At 40.7% G+C, this 23,256-nt stretch overlaps 1 protein-coding gene across 2 annotated transcripts in view; it reads right to left on the reverse strand.

The window, feature by feature from the left end:
- Nucleotides 1–23,256, reverse strand: part of LOC102513007 (serine palmitoyltransferase 3-like) — a 150,784-nt gene that overhangs the window by 36,943 nt on the left and 90,585 nt on the right. For both annotated transcript variants that reach the window (XR_004313106.1, XM_032461816.1), the window contains exon 10: nucleotides 2,399–2,534. Coding sequence is in view for 1 of the 2 variants with exons in the window: in XM_032461816.1 (XP_032317707.1) it covers nucleotides 2,399–2,534 (136 nt within the window). In the remaining variant the exon portion in view is untranslated. The remainder of the gene's footprint in view (nucleotides 1–2,398; nucleotides 2,535–23,256) is intronic.

A 23,256-nucleotide genomic window follows, 5' to 3' on the forward strand; every position in this document is an offset into this window, starting at 1 on the left:
TAAAAGTGGGTTTTCATTTGTTTTCCAAGAGTGAATGGAAAGGGGTTTGAGTTTTCTGCCACTTTGAATCACCATTCACTGTCACCCATCCCTGCCATTAGCACTGAGTAGTGTGGGAGTGCAAACTTGGGTTAACAAACTTTGATATTGTAGTGATTGTTTTTACCAAATCATATTCTTACCTTTATGCATTCTCACCTTTATGTAGGCACATAAGAAAGGTATAATCAAACCCAATTTTTTTAAATTTGTCTTTACACTGCTACTTCAAAGTAAAATGTCTAAGAGCACAAAAGGCTGATTTATCCATACCAGTTACCACCTTATCTATGGAACTTTGCTTAGTTGCCATAAAGCTGATTTGCTAACAGGAATCTGCTACAATCTATTTTCTTGCCATAAAAACTAGACACATGCTTTGCTCGCTTTGCTTAGTTCAAGGTCATAGATTCAGGGCTGCTTGTGCTTATGGAAAACCATAACTCATCCCTTGCCCTAACTGTCAGGACATGCTTCACTTATCAGGTGTAGGTGGATAGAGTAGGCTGCTCTTGCTCACAGAAGACTATGACTAAGCCCTTAGCTGGGAATAGCTGGGCTGCTTTGCATATTTAGACAATTTCTGATCATTGTATGGAGACTCTGTGGTGGTCTGATTTTCATTATCAATTGTTTGGAACACTGTAACCTTCCTCATGATTGTTTGAGGTTTAAAGTAACTGTACTATCAACTGTATACTTTCTGGATCCTGGACTATTGTAATCTCTATAAGTATAAATTAAGATTATAATGTTTCCATTTTTCATGAACTAAAACTGCTGATCTACATCTCTGTACATACACCATGCCCCTTACTCATTCCTATGACATATTTTACTTTGATTCTTTGTTTGACTATTCTCAATAAATACAAGAGCTTTGGAGGAGCTCAGGGAGTTGGTCTGTCACTTCCTCTCACTCTTTTGACTTGATAAAGTCTTGAGTAATTTCGTTCTTCTGTGGTCGGACTTTTGCTGGACAAAACCCACAACAAACAAAACCCACAGAGTAGTAACCTATGACATGTCTGTAGTACACAATCTTTTTGGCAACTCCTGGCACTGATTTCTGGACCCAGATTCATAAAGGGGTAAGTGGTGGGAATGCTGTGCTTCACTAGATAACTTGTATGTGTGTTTTAACTGCTTGTTATTTTGCTGGGTGAAGGGACACAAGAGTGTACTCTGAAGACTTAGTCTCTTGGGAATGTATAACTCAGTCCTACCCATTATGAGTTCTCAACAAATAGCCCCAGAACTTCTTTTCTGTACTACATTTAATACTCTGCCCATCTATTTAAGCTGTTAGAGAACCAAACAGAAAGTTCTAATAATGGAGTTATGTCAAAGGAGAGTCAGGACATGGAGAATCTGATAAACATATGTTGAAAATTACTTTCCACCATGAACTTTGTCAGACAGGCATTTGTTCATTTGTATGCGTGTACTCCACTCTGGTCTGTTCATATGAATTTATGTTTTATTTTATTTTTTAGTGGAGGTGCTAGGGATTGAACCCAAGACCTCATGCATGACAAGCATGCACTCTACCACTGAACTATACACTGTCCTTCCCCATGAGACACATTTTACATTTAGGAAGGATTTTAATTAACTTCCTTTTAGTAACAGAGTTAATTAGTCTCTAGCATGTTGAAGAATGGCTCATGTATAAAATCATTTATGCCATACTGATAAAAAGTCATGTTTTTCTCTTTATGCAGTTGTCACTGGTGCTCAACTTCAGCATTGTAATCACTGGGAAACAACCCCAAATAGGCTTACAGGAGAGGCATTAAAATTTGGGGTTAAAAGCAAGAGCTTTGGAGTAAGCCTAGGTTGGGGTTTGCCTCTTGGTTTTACTACTGTTTAACCTATATGATACTGGGAAGCTATTTAACTGCTCTCATCTTGAGTTTCCCCACACTAGAAATCAGGTTACCTTCTCGTAAGGATGGCTGAGATTTCAATGGGAGAAAACACAGAGCCTGATAATGTTGATTTTAAATGTTGGGAGATTTGGTTTTCTAAAGTTCTCCCTGAGAAATATCTTGGGGTGGAAGGAGGTGCAGAATCATCTTTAATTTATAAATGAGGCCTCAGGTGGTAAGTGACTTCCTACAGTTCACAGTGATTGAAAATGGTGGACCTTCCCACCTGGTTCCCTCCCCATAAGACTCATGAAAAGGACTTGCTGATGGTAGATGACTTCTGAGAAGCTGGACAAGTGAATTCTGAACTTGGCATCCTGCTCAATGTGCATAAGCAATACCTATGCTGAAAGAGCCTCCTGGTGTCAAAAGCACCATCTCAGTCACCTGGGGCTTATGTGTTCTCCTGAGGGCCCTTGGATACTCACGCTACTTTAGCAGGCATGTAAAGGAGCAGGGGGACCACTGGAGATTCCTCATGGCCGTAGATAATGAATCCCATTTCTTTCAGTCTCTGTCTGAAGTATCTTGTGTTTTTGGCAAGTTGTTGTACTCTCTGCAACCCTGAAAGGAGACAGGCATGAAATCCATCAATTCCCATCTGGAAGAGGGAAGCAAAGGTCAGACTATCTTGGCAAGTGTGCCTAAGTCTTTGTGTAGGCTGCTTTATTAGCTGAGAGGGGGTCATAGCAGGGTGGGGAAGTACCTCCTGGTGAGCAGGTGTGGGCACTGATGACCAGGATCTGCCCTGAGCCTGGAAGATAGGATTCAGGGGGGATGCTGCTGCTAGATACTGCTAGCAACTAAAGCCAAGCTAGGCTGCAGGGAAGTAAGGGAGCAGAAAGGGTAACAAGAAGGAAGAAGGTGAATTATCATTTATTAGATACTTGTTGTGTATGGACTCTATGCTAAGTACCATAAACACACCAGTTTAGAAGAAGAAGGAAGTGTAACAAGGAGTCACACACACACACTCAACTCCACACCAGTTGTTGGTTGAGGCTTTTTAGCCAAGCTGAGCTTGCCCATTAATTTGCCGCTCATCTAGGTCTCTAGTCAAAGAATACTTCATCCAATCTGAATTTAAAGGGGTAGCACATCCCGGGACAAAGATGGATCCAGCAGAGACGAAGACTGTTTTGTGAGGTTCTGGTGGTAGGAGAGTAATGGAGGAAAGGAAAGAGGGGAACCTCTGCTTTCCCTGGCCAGAAAAAAAGAGTTGTCCCCAAACAGATCAATAAATGTACATGTGTCCATTTCAAGGTTATTGGTGCTTCAGGTGAAAAGCTATCTTCTCTCCTAAGTGTGCGTCCCAGTGGGGAGATAACACATTATGAGATGACAAAGGGAACTAAAGAGTAGAAAGAGTTCAATAGACACCTGTCAACTCAGTTCTACCTCTAATCAGGTAAGTGAGTAGATAAAGCCAGAGAGCTGTTGCTCAATAAGGAAGATTGACTAGGATTGAGTATTTAAGTCCTGTAGAAATCAGTCCAAGGTTTCATTTGATGCAAGTTTGCTATTAAGCATGAATTTACTAATACAGCTGATCTTCATTCTAATTGGTTGGGCATCCATTCAAAGTGAGCATCTCTTACTCTACCCATTATTCAATATTTTGGACATCACTGCTGGGTGTTTGTAACTCTTTAGTCGGAAAATAGATAAAAATTTCAGTAAACATTCAATCACATTCTTCTAGTTTCTTTTTAGAAACATGGCCCCATATGCATTGACAAAGGTTTGAGCAGTGGGTAACTCCTGCTCAGCATCCTTCCTCCAGAGGATCATGATGTTCAGGTAGAGTTGGCCCCATTTTTCCTGTTTGATACAGGGGTAGGGTGTGACACAGACCTGGCCTATTGGAATACTGCATCACCCTTATAATTGGTTCAGTGATGGAACACTACCAGAGTCCTTCAGATCTACTGAGGAAGTGTAAAAACAAGGTCTCCCTCAAGTTACATATTTGCCATTATATAGAAGAAAACTGCTTGAGAGTGATGTTGACTCAGAAGAAAAACAAGACTCAAGACAACAAGAATCTAGTTGGCATCACTGGAACTCTTGGGTCTAGCAGTGTCTAAGTGATTCCATCCTTTGGACTCTCCATGTTGTGTAAACCAATACATTTCATTTTCTTACTAAAACTACTCTGAGCTGAATTTCACCTACAACCCAATGTGTCCTGCATAATATAGGTGGCAAATAATCAGATGAGGTGACCTGTAAAAGACGATAATAATATCATCAGCAATAATGACTGTAGCTCACAAACATGTAATGTCAACTTTGTTATAAGCATTTGATGTTTAATTATTTTAGACCTCACAACAACTATATTGAGGTAGATGCTATAATCTCATGCTATACATGAGGAGACAAGTAACACCCAAATTCACACAGTTGGTAGGTAACAGGGCCAGAATTTGAACCCAGGCAATTGGGTTCTAGAATCTGCCATTAACTCCTACATTATGTTGCTCTGCCCAATAGAAGCAATTGATGATGTCCACCCAGATAACTGATGGTGGCCAACTCATCTCCTCAAGCTTAATAAAACTTATTTCTAATACTTGTTAATATCATTGCTACTGTCACTCTCTAGTAAGGCAGTTGACATGTTGAGGGCTGAACAAGATTTTGGCAGCTTCATGTTGTGAGCAGCTGGGGGACAGCATCGAGGACTACAGTCTAGGGCTTGCTACAGGGGAGGACTGGTACCCCCTTCACCTTGGATGGAGGCCTGAAGGGGTTCCCTTAAGGAATAAGAATGAACCAGAAATAGACAGGCCCTCACAGGGTACTTTTTAAATCTAATCATCTGACATTTTTCCTTTGGTTCCATCACTCCCAAAATATTTCAGATATTTCCTTGAGATTTTGTGTTGCTCATCAGGCCTAAATGGACTTGACTTCTGTGACATTTTAAATTTGTTAACAGTGTATGCCAAGGAATGGAGACTTGGTTGCATGGAATACCAACCAAGGAGGGGGTTGTTGAATGCTTCAATTGTTCCTGCTTGTTTTCTGTTACTACTCTTCATCTTTTCACCCAATCCCAGTTCTCAAGGGAGAGCCTTCCCCAACTCTGCCAGTTCTCAGCAAGCAGATTGTGATGGAGAAAGAATCTGGTTTATTGTACTTTCTCAGGAAAGCAGTCCTCTCAACCATGCTGGCCACAGTCAATGTATGGAGGATAAGCTCAACCCAAGAGAATTCCATTTGAGTGCTGGCCTGGGAGCCATGTGTTGGTTTATCATAAAAAGTTTGCCAAAGAGAGTTAAACCAGTAAGATCTTGCCAGTAGAGTATGAATAGAAAATTTTAGAGAAAACCAATGATTGGAGGAAGACTAGAAATTGAGGGGCACTGAGGAAAAAAAAGATAATTATCAGATTCTATGAGACAGAGGAAACCACTGGTCAGTTCAAGCTATGGTGCCCCATGAAGAAAGGAAGTGCATACTGCAAGGTTAGTCAGGAACAACAGGAAGAGAAGAAACAGAAACAAGGAAGAGTTTATAGTCTAGTCGGGGAGACAGACATTAATCAAATAATCACATGAGTGGATGTAAGGTTGCAATTCAGATGAATGCCATAAAGGATGTTACGTGGTGTTAGGAGAGGCCATAGTAGAGTGATTGAAGTAAGTCTGAGGAAATCAGTAAATGATGAGTGAGCTGAGATCTGAAGGATGGATAAATGTTAACAAGACAAAGAACCAGAGTAGAGAACTCCTGACACAGGAAACAGATGAAATAGTCCTATGATTTGTAGCAAAAAGAGTGGCTGAGAACCAGTGAGATGTGGTTGAGTATAGGGCAAGACAAGACTGGAACGATGAAGAGACTGTCTAAAAATTTCATGAGTGCAGGAATTGAGGGATCCAACATTGAATGGTTGGTAAGAGGAGGGTGCATTTCAAGGGGAGATAGACAGGCACAATCAGGGAGGAAGTCAGGAGATGATGAAATAATGTTCATTGGAGTTATCAACATGGCAGTCATAAATAACCTTTTCTTTGGTTCCCCTGGTTTGGACTTTGGTTTTAAAGAAACAGGTAGCTGTAATTATGGTTTACTTCAATTCATATGAGCTTTCAGATTCCTGCACACCTCCTTATGAAAGATAAGTCCACTCCCCTAAAATTCCACACTTGCAACATGAATGCAAGTAAAGGATTTGGAGAAGTTAGAACTATTTGCATAAATTCTGTTGCATAGGCACAGCTCCCTTTGTGGTTAAAGAAAATAACTGTTTTATAACATGTTGAAATGTCTCCTTGGAAATTTTTGTATGTACAGAAAACAATCTATTGAAGGACAGAACCAAAAATGAGGAAGGAAAATACTTGTTATTATTAAAAAAAAAAAACTTCATCTATACACTTAGACTGTGTGTTTAGGAAGACGAGAACATAGGGGGGGGAGATTGTGGACTGGAGAAGGAAAAGAGAAGAGGGGCTAGAATAAAACTCATCTTAAAGAAGGTGATTCAAATGAATGCACAGATCTACATCCCAATGACCAAAATGTATTCCATATGGCTTGTCCCCTTGTGTGTTCAGCTCTTTTGTTGATTGTTGGTTGCACAATGAATAGATGACTTCATCAGATTAGGTATGATGATTCCTAAATGATCCCCCTCAAGCATAAGAAGGATTTCCTGGCCTGAATTGCATGAATGATTTGAACTGCTTTTCCCAGTGGCATTATCTTTGCACTTTCCCATGACTCATCCATCAGTGGATTGCCCAGCTACTTAATTGGCCCTGTCAGTCCTCTCTGCCTTGATTAATGCAAGTAACTGGATCACCAGCTGATGTCATCACTTTCCTGCTTCTAGATCCTTTGAAGAGTTGACCAAACAGATAAGAATATTGATCCCAGGGGCAGCTGACTCTTAAGAATTGAATATTTTATTATTGCTCTGTCTTTTCCATCTTTGAATCATTTAGCACAGCATGGCTGAGAAGCCATTATGACACACTGGTCACCATGTTTTCTCATACAGGGTTACTATAAATACCTTTGAGGTCCTTGGAGTTGGCCAAGGTTCAGATTCTTTCAATTACTTGATTGCTCACTCTTTCAAATTGGAAACATTCTCCTACTCTTGGACGGCCTGGGGGCAGAGAGAAATTTGTACATATAGAATGCTACTCATTTAGACAGGATGTGGGTGATTTTATTAATTATGTTGTGCTTTGAGATCCTTGTTTGAAGAGTGCTTTGTAAAAGTAGAAGGCATTTTTAGCACTTGTCCTTTTGTATAGGCACAGCTATGTCAGGGTGCCATGGAGATGGGGCATGGCGGTAACCATCCCTCTCAACACTCAAAGTTCCTAATTAAATAGTGTCTGCTCCTTCTTCCACCTTTTCCAGAGGGAAGAGAGGGAAGGCCCCGCACAGATAAATAAGTGAATGAGTTGATCTCTTGTGTAAAATTCTGGAGACTTTATACAGGTGTTTATTTTCTTTTTTATTCTGGGTTTTCCAGAAAAGGAATAGGCTTTGGAGTTAAATGGACTAGGAACCAAACTCCACCTGGATAATTTAAGGCCTTAAAAGCTCAGTCTTACCTGTAAAATAGAGATAAATTAGTTTATCTCACAGGAAGATTGGGAGAAATGAAGGGGTTAAAACAGGATAGCTTTGAATGGTGTCTGGCATGCAGTTGGTGCTTGAAAGTTTGGTTACACTTTTCCATTGGCTGTAGTTCTCAGCAGCCCCAGTGGCACCTCAGAATAGTCTGGAGAGCTTGCAACATCCTCTCCTGAGTCCACACTCCAGATCAATGAAATCAGGTCTCTGGAGATGGGACCAATCATAAGTTCTGATCGTCACATGGTACAGTCAAGGAGACGAAGGTGTCTCAGAGACAGCGGCCTTTAACCGTCCCCTCAGGCCATGTGAGGCTGTGTTAGGTACATGACATGATTGTTTCTTGGCTAAGTCATACTCCTTGGTTGGCCATGGAAAGTAAAAGATGAGCATGTGTCCTAGCCTTTGGTTTCACAAGATCACATCCCAGCCATTACTGAGTGCTAGAGGTCTCTAATAGTCCATCTGTGTGGTGATGTGCTCCTCTGAGAGTTATCAACCTGAGATCAACCCCACTGTCACTCTCGCCCTCTCTCATGAGTCAGGATAAGATCATGGGTGGTCACATCTGGGCAGATGACCTGCCTGCTGCCGTTCTACCCCTTTGGATTTCTAACTCTGCCAGTTTAAGAGATGGATTAGGTTTGTCCTTATCTCCAATGCTGTTAAAACAAAAACAGCTGGGACAGGGGAAGGAAAACAAAATGCAAAACGTCCAACTACAAAGTTCTGTTGTCCCCCAGTAAAAACAATCATTTGTGGCATTTTCAAAATATGCTTAGGACAACTCAATCTCCAGAGGGCCAGGAGGATTATGGACAGTGGACACTCCCATGATGATCTTTCCAAAGCTAAAGAAAAATTTCTTCTCTGTGAGCCATCCAAATGTAGAAAAGGAGAAAGGGATTCCCCCCATGAGCCTGAGTGAAGGAGGCGGATTTGAGCAGCTTGTGAGCCAATATCAGTGCCACTCTCTATTCCTGCAGATGCTGCAAGCTAACTCTCTAACAGACACCACAGGGGGACTTACCTAATTACTCCCCAGGCTTAAAAAGGCACTTTCAGAAACACACACTGCCACCTTCCACCAGTGCAGAATACAGACCGAGTGACTTCATCCATGCACCTAGGCAGACTTACTTGGGAATGACGGTTCCTACTTTAAAGGCAGGAAGACTTTCCATAAAACACATCTCATAATTTAAGAAGTAGATCTTTCTGAACAACCAAATTGATCCTAAAGAGTGCCTGCAGTGGTATGAGAAGGCCTCCCCTGGCCTCCTTCCCCTTCATTGCCTGATGCTCACCCTTTGCTGCTCCTTCTGGCCTGGGGCAGTTCTGGGAGAGACCTTGGAGTCAAGTTTCAATGTGGCAGCAGGAACCAGTGTCTATTGTTTAAAGCTCTGGACACCAGACAAGACATTCTGTTCCAGCACACTCAGGGGCAGAGAGAGCTCAGTAAAGATCAAAAGGCTACAGAGCGGCAAGAAGCATAAGAATCCCATTAGCAGTGACAAGCTCCCCAGTGGGATGGAGAAAGCAGTGTTTGCAGGGGTTTGCTGAGGGAAGCACACATGTTTATTGGGCACTGAAGCTTTCCCTTTTGATGTCCAAATTCCAAGGTTACAGCATATTTTATTGTCACAGACACATGTTCTGAGGACTGTCTAGGCCACTCAGTCAGGCCCCAAGGGGATGCACACAGGAGCAGGAGCCAGAGGGCCTGACATTGGGGGTGGACAGCTGCCTGTATGGCCGGACTTAACACCCCTGCCTCCACCTCCCCACCCACTGCTCAAATATACCATCAGGGGTTAATCCATAAGGGAGGTGAGAATGGACGTCTCTTGTAAACCTACTATGAGCCAGGAGAAGTGTTTGGGGGCCCCTTTCACAGATGAGGAAACAAAAGCTGGGAAATCATGACTGTCATCCAGCTGACCTGGACATTGACTGTGCCCTCAGGTCTATCAAAGACTGCTCTGCAAAAGAAGCTGGAAACTCCTTTGAGAACTGTGAGTCCCATGAGTCATAGATTCATACACTTCACATGTGAAATACACTCACTTTCTACCAGAGCCTACTGCCAAGGTGGAACAGAGGGTGAAAAACTTCTGGGGTTGTTTGGAAAGAAATAATCTAATAGGATACCAGGTAGGTGTCAGATAATATGCACGTGAGAAGAGCCAAAAGACAGATCTAGACAGATTTAGCAGGCTTGTCTCATAGCAGTACTTCTCAAATATTTACAGAAGGAGTAATAAAATTAGATGTTAATTTGCATTTACATAGAGAGGAGTACCTTAGGAAGTCACTAATTATGGAATTTTACACATCAAATGGGGTATTTTGGGAAACTGGGGTGAGAACCTTGCAAGTTGGTGATTCTTCAAAAGAGGAACACACAAGGGGCTTCTGGGAGGTTTTTTTTCCTGGAATACTCACAGGAAGGCCTCTTTGCAAAGATTCTGCTTCAGAAGGGCTGGCATGGACCTTGCAGAAAAAAAATGCTACATAAGAAAAAAATGTTGCATAACTGTTGTGTGCTCCCCACTTTAGAACCATGACTTGAAGTTATAAATTATATCATGGTTGTTAATTCCATGAAGATAATAAGGCTGATTCTAATCCAAGATGCCAGAAAGCAATTTTGTCTCTATGCTCTATCACAGATCTGTATATCAGTTTCCACCTGCACTTTTCTCTTTTCTATGGAGGTGAGAAAGTCACTCTTCTCTGAGCCTTAATTTACTGATCTGTTCAATGAGTATGATAACAGTTGCTCCTCCTATTTCCCAGGACTTGGAGGAGGATGAAAAGATGAATAAATCTACTATTTCCAAGGAGCTTACAGACCAGAAATATTATTACCCATAATAATGACGGAAAGTAGAAAATTGAATTCCCTATGGAAGAAATGCTCTGGGGCTTTGGAGCAAAGACCTAGAGGTGGTAAGTTAACCCCTTGTGCACCAGGGGAGTTGGGAGCCCACTTGCCTAGAACATTTGGTTTACAGTAGTGACAAAGATCAGTGGAACCAGACCCTGAGAGCTGCAGATGCTGACTGGAGAGTTGGTGGGGACCAGGGAGCCATGACAGTATCACCAGTAGGACATGACATGTTCTGAGGGGGGTTAGGAAGAGGAAGTTACAGTGTGTGGTGCCTGGAGTGGGACAAGGAAGAACCTGCAGGTGGTGGGACAGGTAAGGGGGCCAGAGTGGCAGCACAAATGTGTGAAGAAATGCTAGGCAGCGACTGCAGTGGGAACAAGGCAAAGCAAAGATCCCAGCTCAGTAACTGGATCCCCTAGAAAGGCTCTGAGCAACTGCATAAATGAAGGTTTTCATTAGGAAGCCCCAGTGAAGCAGCACCTACAAGTCAACCCTCTAGTTTTCAAAGTGTTTGCTGGGTGAATTGAGGAAGCCTCCATGAGGAGGTGCAGGGAAAGACTGAGGGAGAGTCTTATATGATGGGAGATCTATCCCCCTCCAACCTGTTTCTACAACAACAGCATCACGGCCAAGCCCTCAAGGAATGTGAGCCTGGTTTCCTGGGTTCAAAATCAGCTCTGCCATCTTGGGCAAGGTATTTCATTTCTACACCTCAGGTTCTTCACCATAAAATGTGAATAACAACAGTGACAATGGTCATAATAAGCATGCCCATTTCATAGTATTAAGAGGATTAAATATTAAGCACTTGGGAGAGACCCTGACCACAATGAGTCCTATATAAGTGTTGTAAAATATGAAAAAAATGAAATAAAATAAAATAAAATAAAATGGATATCCACATAAAATTTCATTTGAGAAAAAAAATCCATGGTTCATAAATTTGGAAAATCATTCATTTGAATTGGTTTTGCCCTCTGAGGCTTGGACTTTCCTTCTAAGGCTGGGTCTCTATGATCAATGGAAGTGACCTGTGGCACCTACAGCCAATCTAGCTATTCCTGTACCTTCCTCAGCTTATTTGTTTGTTTTGGTGCCCAGGACATATCATTTGATATTTTCTTATCTCCCAGAATTAAATGTTCACCAGAATAACTATCATTCTCAGTATTCCAATTGAAGTGTATGATCCCTGGAAATCTAACTACATAAATCCTCCTCTTTTACAAAGGTACAATAAATTTTAGGGATATTGACTTAAGGCCTGATCAGGTGAGGCCTGAGAAAGTACTGGCCTCTTCCTGCAGAAAGAGGTACAAATAGAAAGAGAGGATGTGACATGGGGCATCTCCGCTGCTGGGTTTGAAGTTAGAGGGACCATGTGGTAAGAATTCAAGTCTCTAGAAGCTGAGAGGGGCCCCAGGTGACAACCGATGAGGAAGCCGGGACCTCACTCCTGCAGCCCTGGGACCTGGGTCCTGCTACAACCATGTGAGCTTGGGAGAGGAGTTTGATCTCTAGAATAGAAGGCAGCTTCTGACAGTGTAATTCCACCCTTGTGAGAACCTGGGCAGAGAAGAAATAGCCCTGATTAACTCCAGACTCCAGAAGACTTAGAGATAGTAAATGGGTGTGTGTTAAACACCTAAGTTTGTGGCAGTCTGTTCTGCACAAATAGAGACCTAATACATCCTCTCTAGCCCAGAGAGCACATACTGAGCTTCTCCAGGCACAAATCCACCTGCTTAATCCTCCCCAGCTGTGGCTGGTGGGGGAGCTGGTTTCCTCTACAAACCTCTGCAGACAAGAATGCGGCTGGGGCATGGCTGCTGCTGCATTTGGGGTTTTGCTGCTTAGCTGACAATGAACCCATGGTGGGGAAACAGAGATCCAGCAACAGCAGCTCCCTTTCACCCTCAAAGATCCTACAGCTGGAATCATGTCATTTCCTCGTTCATTGTACAGAACCAGCAGGGAATTCCATGTGGATTAGGTCACAATGCCCTGACTCAGAGTCCATCTACACAGATGAAACACAAGAGAAGAGGACACTTCTGTAGGACACGCGGTGTAGAAGGATATCTTGTTTGAGGGACAGAAGGAAGGAAGTGGCCATACTATCATTTTGCCCCAGTGCCATCTAAAAGACAAACTGATTCTCTTTATAATCTTGCTGGGGAACTTTTTTAAGACCTCAAAGCAAGTGCAGAATTCACTGATCTACCATAAAATTCTACCCTTGGCTAACTCTTTAGATGAAGTAAATGAAGGGACAGAATGTTGTGGAATGTTTCTTTAAACCATTACTACACAACCAGACAGACTCCCCCTCCCAGTTGGGGTTCCAATGGTTTGTCAATCTATGTTTCTGGGATTCATTCCAGTTTGTCTCAAAATTACATAAGCAGCAATAGGGCAGAGAGGCAACGCCTGTCCTTTTGCTTGCTAACCCCCACCATAGGTACACACACGCACACACACACACACACACACACACACACACACAAAGACCAGACAGAAGTCTTTACCCCCCAGCACAGGTGATTAATCATGAATGGAGAAGCCCCTCAATTGAAAGCCAGCAGAGTGTAGCACCACCATCTGTTTTGCATTAGCTGTTGTTGAAATATCAGTGGCCTGAAAGCATTTTAAAAATGCCCCTCTCCATGACTTTTGTCTGCTTCTCTGCCTCTTTCTGCATTTCCAGCTGGTAACCCAGTGGCAAATATATTTAGGGAGCAGCAGCTCCACCCTCCCTTAACGATACTGTGAGCCTTGGGTGTTGGGGGCCTCAGACAGCCCATTTCAGGTGGAATTCTCTTTGGATTCCTCCACTACACTGAGGGACTTCAGAGGGACACATCTAACAATATGTTGCTGGGTTTGGTGGGGGAGAACTTGTAGGAAGTCACTTTTGTGTCCACCAAACTCTCCACCAAGGTAGATGCAGAGAAGAACTTTTAAAAATCCTTGTCTAGCAATCATAATTTCATCTCCCTAATCACAGCCTTTTATGTGCCTCACTGTCTCTTCCCCACAGAGGTCCTGGGTGAAGAGTAACTTAGCAAGAACATCTGTGAGATAAGCTTGATGGTTCAGATGGGAAAGCATAGTTTGCAGCCCTAAACAGCTGGCTCTGAAGAGGAGCATCATCTTATGAAAGGAGTTTGCGAATAGATCTTATGTCAAATATAAACAGTAAGAAAGTGAGAAAATTCCACCCAGGAGAGTGAAATTCTGTCACCCCGTGTACCCTTCAAAGCCCTAAATTTCCCCAATTAATCACTTCCATTTTTTCAAACCTATTAAACCCAAGTGTAAAAATATATGCCCTATTCCAGGGATCAGAGCAGAGTTCCGGGTCACAGCTGGAAGAAACAGGGGCTGCTTTCTCCAAGTCCACGTCAGGTTAGAAGCAGGGTCAGTATCTTACCTGCCAATCTCATGGTAAAATTTCACAAATGATCAGGATGAATGAAATAATCCAGACAAAATAATGTAACAAGGAGGCCTGGTTTTATTTTCCAGTGCAATTGCATTATATTTTAGGTCTCACTTTTTTTTTTTCTTTTATCTTAATTTCCTCTCCAGAGGGAAAAGAGAGAAAATTAATTGAGATTCATAAATGAATGAAGTTACTTGAAAGACCTTGACATTTTATTCAATGCCTTCTCCTAATAACTGAATAAATAACAAATATTGAAGCCTTTGGGAAAAAATGTATAACATCCCAGAAATGGTACAGAATGAGTTATCTGGAATAAACTTGCCCAAGTGGACATAACATCAGAGGTACACAGCTTTTAGTGTCTCCCAAAGTAGAAGAAATGCTTAAAGTGATGTTGAGCGGAATCATTTTCATGTAAATTAAGTCTCAATATGAAGTTGCTAGCTTTATTTTTCCACCTGAGCTCTGTTTTCTCTTGTGACTTTATTACTTTGATTAGTCACATGCTGGGTGCCGACATGATGAACATCAGAGATTTAATATTTGTTTAAGCCTCCTGGCCATCCTGCTAAAGTTCATGCAAGCCTGGGTCGCCATACTCTGACAGGCTAATCAAGCTTGTCCTTCATATTGAAAGTGGAGAATTGAGGCAGTTATCTGGATAGTATTAAGTTTGATTGATAATATCTAAGATGATGGGGAAAGGATGCCAGAAATACTACTTGTCTCATCTTATTGCAGCAATAACCCCAGAATACTATACTCAGAAAGCATTAAATTAAAAAAAAAAATCTCATTGTGTTCCATTCTGTCAAATTCCTATATCTTTAGGAACCTGATAGCTAATTACCTTATTTCCAGGAAGAACATAATTCACTATTCCATCTTAATTTGACCTTATTTTTTCTCTACCTATACAATGTGCAGACACATCCTCCACCCTGCCACCCAGAAATTCCTTCTGTTTAAGGGCAAAGGAGTGGGGCAAGTGTTACTTCGAAGACAAATAGAAAATTCTATTTTAACTTCAGTTTAAGCACGGGAGCCTTTACAAGTGGTGATATAGGTGTAGTCTACTGAAATCGGATACTATACATTAGGAATTGGGACTCTATTTATTTTCACTTGTAAGTGTATTTCCATCACTGTTTTCCTCTCCAGAAAGACACTACTGGCCACTCAATTGTAAAAAAGATTAAATATGTTCATGCATATTTAGCATGAAGGGCAGTTTTGCAATTACAAAGTATCCCATCAGCCTTGCCCTGAAGTAACAGCAGGAAAAGGTGATTGAATCACAGGGATTATTTTTCCTATAACCATTTTGGTGAGATAATAAATGCATTAGGCATGGAGATATCTGTCTCTTCTGAGGTGGAGAGGTTTTCATAACCTTTGCAGTGTCTCTGATACAGGCTCAAGTTTGAGAAGCATGTTTTGACATAACATAAAGGAAAAATAAAGTGGGCACACTTGTGAAGGAGGAAATGTAAATAGAGCACAGGAAAGAATTTTGGCAAATGCAGATGAAGAAGGGGAAAGGGAATGAATAACTGACAGAGAAATAAAGAACCAGAAAAGAGGAGCATCTTCCACAACTAGGAGAAGACTGCTCTGAAGGAGAAAAGAGGAAGTGGAAAGGTCAGTCAAGTCTGTCTGGAGGAGGGCCAGCAGGTTAGGGTGGCAGTGGACGTGTGAGGGAGCAGAGGGCATGGAAACAGGCAGAGGAGGAAGGCTGATGGCTGAGTGGAGAAGATGAGGTGGAGTGGGCAGAATGGGCCACTCTTTTGAGGAGATTTGCAACAATGAAACAGGTGACTCAGTGGCTGTTAAAACAGGAGCGGGGGTATGGGGAAGCTATTTAGTATGAAGGAAATGAATGAGTTCGTGGCTGAGCAAAAGGGTGGGTGCCTTTTGAAGGTGGGAAGGGAGAGAATCAAGCACAGAGGCATGAACGGGATGAAGGTGGTTTATCTGCTGAGCTAAGAGGGAAAGAGAGGAGTCAGCGAATATCTGGTGAGAACTTGTAATTGTCAGGCTCTGTTCTCAGTGTAACGAACAAAATAGACAAAATGCTTGCTCTCCTGGAGTTTACAAACTAGTGAGGGAAACCAGAAACTAAGCAGATGCATATATTATCTGTCAGCTGCTCATAAATGGAAGACTGAAGCAAGGGAAAGAGTATTAGCGGGACAAGGAGGTGTGTACCATTAAGGATACAGCTGCCCTTCTCCTAAGGCTGATTTTGAGCAAAGAGGGGAGGACATTGAGGGAGTGGGCCACATGGGTGTTGGACAGACATGCTTTTCCAGAGAGACCAGCAAGTGCAAAGGCCCTCTGTGGGAGCTGTTTCCCGAGTTTTAGGAAAAGTCAGGATGCCAGCTGCTGGAAGTGGACCAAGCAAATGCAGGAGTGGTGGGAAACATGGAAACCATGTCCTGAGAAGCCTTGTAGGGCTCAGTCTGGACTTTACACTGAGTAAGATGGGGAACAATGGAAAGTTCTGAGTGAAGAGGTTATATGGTCAGAGTTACATTTTTTAAAATATAACTTTGGCTTCTGTGTAGAGAACAAGTCAAGGGCAGGAGTGAGGAGACTGTTCAGGGGCTGCTTTAGGAATCCAGGGGAGAGCAGATGGAGGCCATGGTGGTGAGGGGGAGAGGTGACCAGATTCCAGGAATATGTCAAAGGAAGTGTTGTAGGATTTGCTGGTGGAGTAAGTGTAAGACCTGAGAGACAGGAGGATTCCAGTTTGCATAAAAACTATTGGAAAAATTCAAGAAGGAAGGGGGAACGCAGATGAGTTAAAGGTAACAAAAATTATTAACTTTTATCAAGTACTTACCGTGTATCAAGCATCATGCTAAGTTCACCGTCTATATTACATCCCTGAATCCTCCACACAACCCCAATTTAAAAGCATCGAACTGAGGCTAGAGAGGGTAGGCAACTTGCCATTCATGGAGCCACTGGGACTGGGCCCAGTATGGTGTGGCTTCAAAGCACGCACTTTAAAACCTCCTCATGATCCAAATTCTATTTTCTCTGAAAAGTGAAAGTTTACCCTGAATTGGGAAAAGGGAAAAGGGAAAGTAGGGACAGAGAGCTAAAACTGAGGATTCAAAAAGAACGTTGATTGATTAATTGAAAACCGTGCATCAAAGATTTAAACAGATAGAAGACAAATGTTGATAGTGCTTTCTTTTTTAAAAAAAATTGTTTTATTCAGTTATAGTCGGTTTACAATGTTGTATCAATTTCCAGTGTAGAGCAAAATTTTTCAGTTATACATGAACATACATACATTCATTGTGGTATTCGTTTTCACTGTGAGCTACCACAAGATCTTGTATATATTTCCCTGTGCTATACAGTAAAATCTTGTTTATCTATTATATATATACTTGCCAGTATCTACAAAATGTGAATGCCCAGTCTGTCCCTTCCAACCCCCCTCCTCACTGGCAAACACAAATTTGTATTCTGTGCCTATGAATCTGTTTCTGTTTTGTATTTGTATTAATTTGTATTTTCTTTTTTTTTTTTTTTGATTCCACATGTGAGCGATCTCATATGGTATTTGTATTTCTCTTTCTGGCTTAGTTCACTTAGAAGGACATTCTCCAGGAACATCCATGTTGCTGCAAATGGCGTTATGTTGTCGGTTTTTATGGCTGAATAGTATGCCACTGTATAAATATACCACTTCTTCTTTATCCAGTCATCCATCGAGGTACATTTAGTTTGTTTCCATGTCTTGGCTATTGTAAATAGTGCTGCTATGAACATTGGGGTGCAGGTGTTTTCTGAAGTAGGGTTCCTACTGGATATATGCCCAGGAGTGGGACTACTGGATCATATGGTAAGTCTATTCTTAGTCTTTTGAGTAATCTCCATACTGTTTTCCATAGTGGCTGCACCAAACTGCATTCCCACCAGCAATGTAGGATGGTCCACTTTTATCTATAGCCTCTCCTGTGTTAGTCATTTGTGGACTTTCGAATGATGGCCATTCTAACTGGTGTGATGTGATACCTCATTGTAGGTTTGATTTGCATTTCTCTGGTAATTAGTGATACTGAGCATTTTTCATATACCTATTGATCATTCGTATGTCTCCATTGGAGAATTACTTGCTTAGGTCTTCTGCCCACTTTTAGATTGGGTTGTTTGTTTCTTATTAAGTCATATGAGCTGCTTATATTTTCTGAAGATCAAGCATTTGTCAGTTTCATCTCTTGCAAAAATTTTCTCTAGGTTGTCAATTTATTTTGCTTATAGTTTTCTTTGCTGTGCAAAAGCTTGTAAATGTAATTAGGTCCCATTTGTTTATTCTTGCTTTTATTTATATTGCTTATGTAGACTGCCCTAGGAGAACATTTTTGAGATGTATGTGAAATAATATTTTGACCATATTTTCTTCTAGGAGGTTTATTGTATCTTGTCTTATGTTTAAGTATTTGATCCATTTTGAATTTATTTTTGTGTATTGTGTAAGGGGGTGTTCTAGTTTCATTGATTTATGTGCTACTGCCCAGTTTTCCAAACACCATTTGCTGACGAGACTGTCTTTATTCCATTGTATGTTCTTATCTTCTTTGTTGAAGATTAGTTGAACAAAAGTTTATGGGTTCATTTCTGGGCTCTCTATTCTGTTCCATTTGTCCATATGTCTGTTTTTGTACCAATACCATCATGTTTTGATTACAGTAGCTCTATAATATTGTCTGAAGTCTGGGAGAATTATTCCTCCAGCCTCATTCTTTTCCGTCAGTAAAGCTTTGGCAATTATAGGTCTTTTATGGTTCCATATAGATTTTATTATGATTTGTTCTAGTTCTGTGAAATATATGCTAGGTAACTTGTTAGGGATTGCATTAAATTAAATGTGTATATTGCCTTGGGCAGTATGACCATTTTAACAATATTGATTCTTCCAATCTTGGAGAATGGGATACCTTTCCATTTTTTAAAGTCTTCTTTAATTTCCTTCATCAATGTTTTATAATTCTCTGTGTAGAAGCCTTTCACCTCCTTGGTTAGATTTAGTCTTAGGTATTTTATTACTTTGGGTGCTATTTTAAAGGGGATTGTATCTTTACTTTCTTGTCCTGTTTATTCATCATTAATGTAAAGAAATGCAACTGATTTTTGTACGTTAATCTTGTAATCTCTGCCTTCCTGAAATTTTTATTAATTCCAGTAGTTTTTGTGTGGACCTTTTAGGGTTTTCTATATATAGTTCATGTCATCTGTATATAGTGACAATTTTACCTCTTCTTTTCCAATTTGGATCCCTTTTATTTCTCTCCCTTGCCTGATTGCTGTGGCTAGGACTTCCAAGACTATGTTGAATAGGAGTGGTGAGAGTGGACAGCCTTGTCCTGTCCCAGATTTTAGTGGGAAGGTTGTCAGTTTTTCACCGTTGAGTGCTATGGTGGCTGTAGGTTTGTCATATATAGCTTTTATTATATTGAGATATGTTCCCTCTGTACCCACTTTGGTGAGAGTTTTTATCATAAATGGGTGTTGAATTTTATCAAATGCTTTTCCTGCATTTATTGAGATGATCAGGTGTTTTTTGTTCTTTTTCTTCTTGATGTGATTTATTACATTGATTGATTTGCATATGTTGAACCATCCTTGTGTTTCTGTGATGAACCCAACTTGATCATGGTATATAATCATTTTTTTGTGTGTGTGCTCTTGGATTCTATTTGCTATTATTTTGGTAAGGATTTATGCATCTATGTTCATCAGTGATATTGGTCTGTAATTCTCTTTTTTGGTAGTGTCTTTGCCTGGTTTTGGTATCAGGCTGATGGCGACTTTATAGAATGAGTTTGGGAGTATTCCCTCTTTTTCAGTCTTCTGGAGGAGTTTGAGGAGGACTGGTATGAGTTCTTCTTTGTATGTTTGGTAGAATTCCCTGGTGAAGCCATCCAGTCCTGGACTTTTTATTTGTTGGAAGGTTTTTTAATGCTATTTCGATTTCATTTCTAGTTATTGGTTTGTTCAAGTGGTCAGTTTCTTATTGATTCAGTCTTGGTGGACTGTATGTCTCCAGAAACTTGTGCATCCCCTCTAGGTTACCCATTTTGTTTCCATATAGTTGTTCTTAATATTATCATATGATATTCTGTGTTTCTGTGTTTTGGGTTGTAATTTCTCCATTTTCCTTTCTTATTTTGCTCATTTGTGCTGTCTCTTTTCTCTTCTTTGTGAGATTGGCCAGAGGTTTGTCGATTTTATTTACTCTTTAAAAAAAAAAAAAAGCTCTTGTTCTTATTGATTTTTTATATTGTTTTCTTAATCTCTATTTTATTTATTTCCTCCCTGATCTTTATTATTTCCTTCCTTCTGCTGACTTTTGGGTTTTTTGCCCTTCTCTTTCTAATTCTTTGAGCTGATAGGTTAGATTGTTTATTTCAGATTGTTCTTCTTTTTTGAGGAAGGCCTGTATCACTATAAACTTCCCTCTTAGCACTGTCTTTGCTGTGTCCCATAGATTTTGGTGTGGTTGTGTTTTCATTTTTCGCAAAGTATTTTTTAACTTCAACTTTGATTTCATTTTTGATCCATTTTTTTTTAGTAGCATGTTGTTTAATTTTCATGCTTTCATTTTTTTTCTCTTTTATTTTTCTGTAATTGATTTCTAGTTTCATGGTATTTTGGTCAGAAAATACACTTGAGAGAATTTCTATCTTCTTAGATTTGTTGCGGCTTCTTTTGTGCCCAAGTACATGATCAACCATATAAAATGTTCCATGTGCACATGAAAGGAATGTATATTTTATTTTGGGGGTGTGTAATGTTCTGAAAATATCAACCAAGTCTAGTTTTTCTATTGTATCATTTAATTTCTCTGTTGCATTATTTATTTTCTGTCTGGAATATCTATCCAGTGATGTTAATGTGGTGTTATGTCTCTGACAATGATTGTATTCCCATCAATTTCCCCTTTTATCTCTGTTAGTAATTGCTTTATATACTTGAGTGACTGTGCTTTCTCTAGGGGAGAGTTTAGCATGGTTTGGGGCTCTCTCTCCTGTGATTACATGTGCCATGTCTAGATGAAGAAAATGACTAAGCTGCCATCTCTTTGGGCCTTTTCAGAAGTGGTGTCCATCCCTGAGGGGTCCCTGTGAGCAAGGGATTCCTGCAGCTGCCACAACTGGTGTGAGCCTGACTCCCAGCTACACATCCTATGAGATAAACAACACTCCATCTTGTTTAGTATAAGTGCTGACCTGAAATTCAGTGGACCTTCATGATAGAAGTTGAGTCATGACATATTTATTAAGCCAAGTGATGGATTTGTCACTCAGAGTAACCCCAAATTAACTCAAGGCACAGTTCTTGTCATTGAGGAGCTTATAATGTTGGTTTAGCTAGTTGACCACACAACATCCATTTGTTTGGAGTGGCCAAGTCTCCACTTTGGGCTCAGTGTGATGCGTGGAATGATGGCCAGCAGACTTCTCAGGGCCTCTGTAAGGCACAGGCAGGTCACTTCCCCTCAGCTCATGTGCATTAACACTGCCAGCAGCCTGGCAGCAGAGTGAGGGTGGCTGTTTGTGCATAAACACTGTCATTTCACTGGGACTGCTATTTCATCTTTGAATTTTGACTTCAAAGGAACATTGCCCTTATTCCTGTCATTTGCATTTCTTTGAAGCATACAGCTTTGCCTTGCAGATGAAAGAGAAGACATTCATCAAGGAAAAGATTCAGCCAACAGCTCTCTAAACTCAATCCCAAAGAAAGCCTTGAAATGCTTCAATTACAGCTGCGGGGGAGAGGGTGGAAGATGAATACTGGGGGCGAGGCTCTGTTTCAGGTGCTGTTAAGGCAGCTCTGGCTTGATATAGTGTGCCCCTTTGAGCTCCAGGAAACTTGGCCTGGGAGTTGGCCTATCTCTGTAGAAAGGGGTGAGTTAATGCAAAGTTTCACTAGTCCTGTTTATCTTATTTAAAGCAGGCATTATTATCAATGAAGCCAACGTGGTCACTCACTGTGTGCCTTTGAATTCTTCAAAAGCCAGATCAGACTGAACATCTGAAACTTGGCTGATGATTTTTTCAGTTTCTTTCTTACAACTTTCTTTTGTTAATTCCTTTGAAATGAAACAGGCAAAAGTTTCTTCCTGATTCTCCTATCTTGACTCTAAGAGCACAAGTCTGTGTGCACATAACCATCTCTGTTGTTTATTTCTTTCTTTTCTCTCTTAAGATACAAGAATAATGAAGGGAAAAACTTAAAATGGGAAATTAAAAATAACAGCAAAGCAATTCTTTAATTATAAGAATAAGAGAGATACTCAAGGGAAGTATCTCCCACCAGAGAGGAAGTAAAATTGATGATGGCTATCAGTGGACCTATGATCACATCTTTAAATGTACTCTTTCTGTAGATCTTTTTTGATCAGAGAAACAGAGTGAATTTTGTCTGTTAGGAAGTGATAAAGCAGAGCAGAGGTGGAAAGGAAATGCTTGTCTAATTGGGTACATTATAATCAACTGATTCTGATAACATATATACCATAAACCCTAAGAAATTAGTGATCCATAAGTGATCCGTGAAACATAGGCTAATTTTCAGAGTTACTTTTTTCTAGTTATTCATATTTAAAATAATACCAATGGATAATTCTGATCAGTATAAAACAATTCAACTAACTTGCATTTTAGCTAAATTTTCAAACCATTGTTTTCCACTAAGAAATGCATGAGATCAAGATCATTAAGATGACATTGTGAGAAGCCACTGGTTCCAGACCAGTTTTATCATACAAGCTGACAGCTCCTGTGGGAATGGAGACAGCTTTATTTCTAGCTGCAGTTTTAAAATATTGAAAGATATCTGCTTATTCTTATCTATACATATCCTTTACTTTACCACCACCACTCCCTGAAATTTGGGTGGGCCCTGTGACTGGTTTTAGCCAATGGACTGTAAGCAAGGTGGTAAGTGTCACTTCCAGGCCAATGCTCTTTCTCTCTATAATGGGGACTTGGGGGTCATGTGGTGAGATGGCCAAGCTTCAAGCTAACAACAGCCTGAGTCACTTCCCATAGAGAGGAAGTGTGCAGAGTTATCCACTTAGTATTAGATCTGGTGCAAGCAAGAAGTAAACCCTGGTTCAGTTAAGCCACTGAGATTGTCAAGGCTTATTTGTTACACTGGCCTAATTTCACTCCTCCTCACTAATCCAGGACCTTGAAGGAAATCTAGTCTTACCTCATTTCCATCATAAGAATCCTTCAAAATCATCCCTGAGACATGATCAAAATACTTCTGGAACACCTTGGGAGTAATACCAAGTCATGTAGGAAGCCATT

This window comes from Camelus ferus, chromosome 19 (genome assembly GCF_009834535.1).
Source record: "Camelus ferus isolate YT-003-E chromosome 19, BCGSAC_Cfer_1.0, whole genome shotgun sequence".
In the NCBI taxonomy this organism is placed as follows: Eukaryota; Metazoa; Chordata; class Mammalia; order Artiodactyla; family Camelidae; genus Camelus; species Camelus ferus.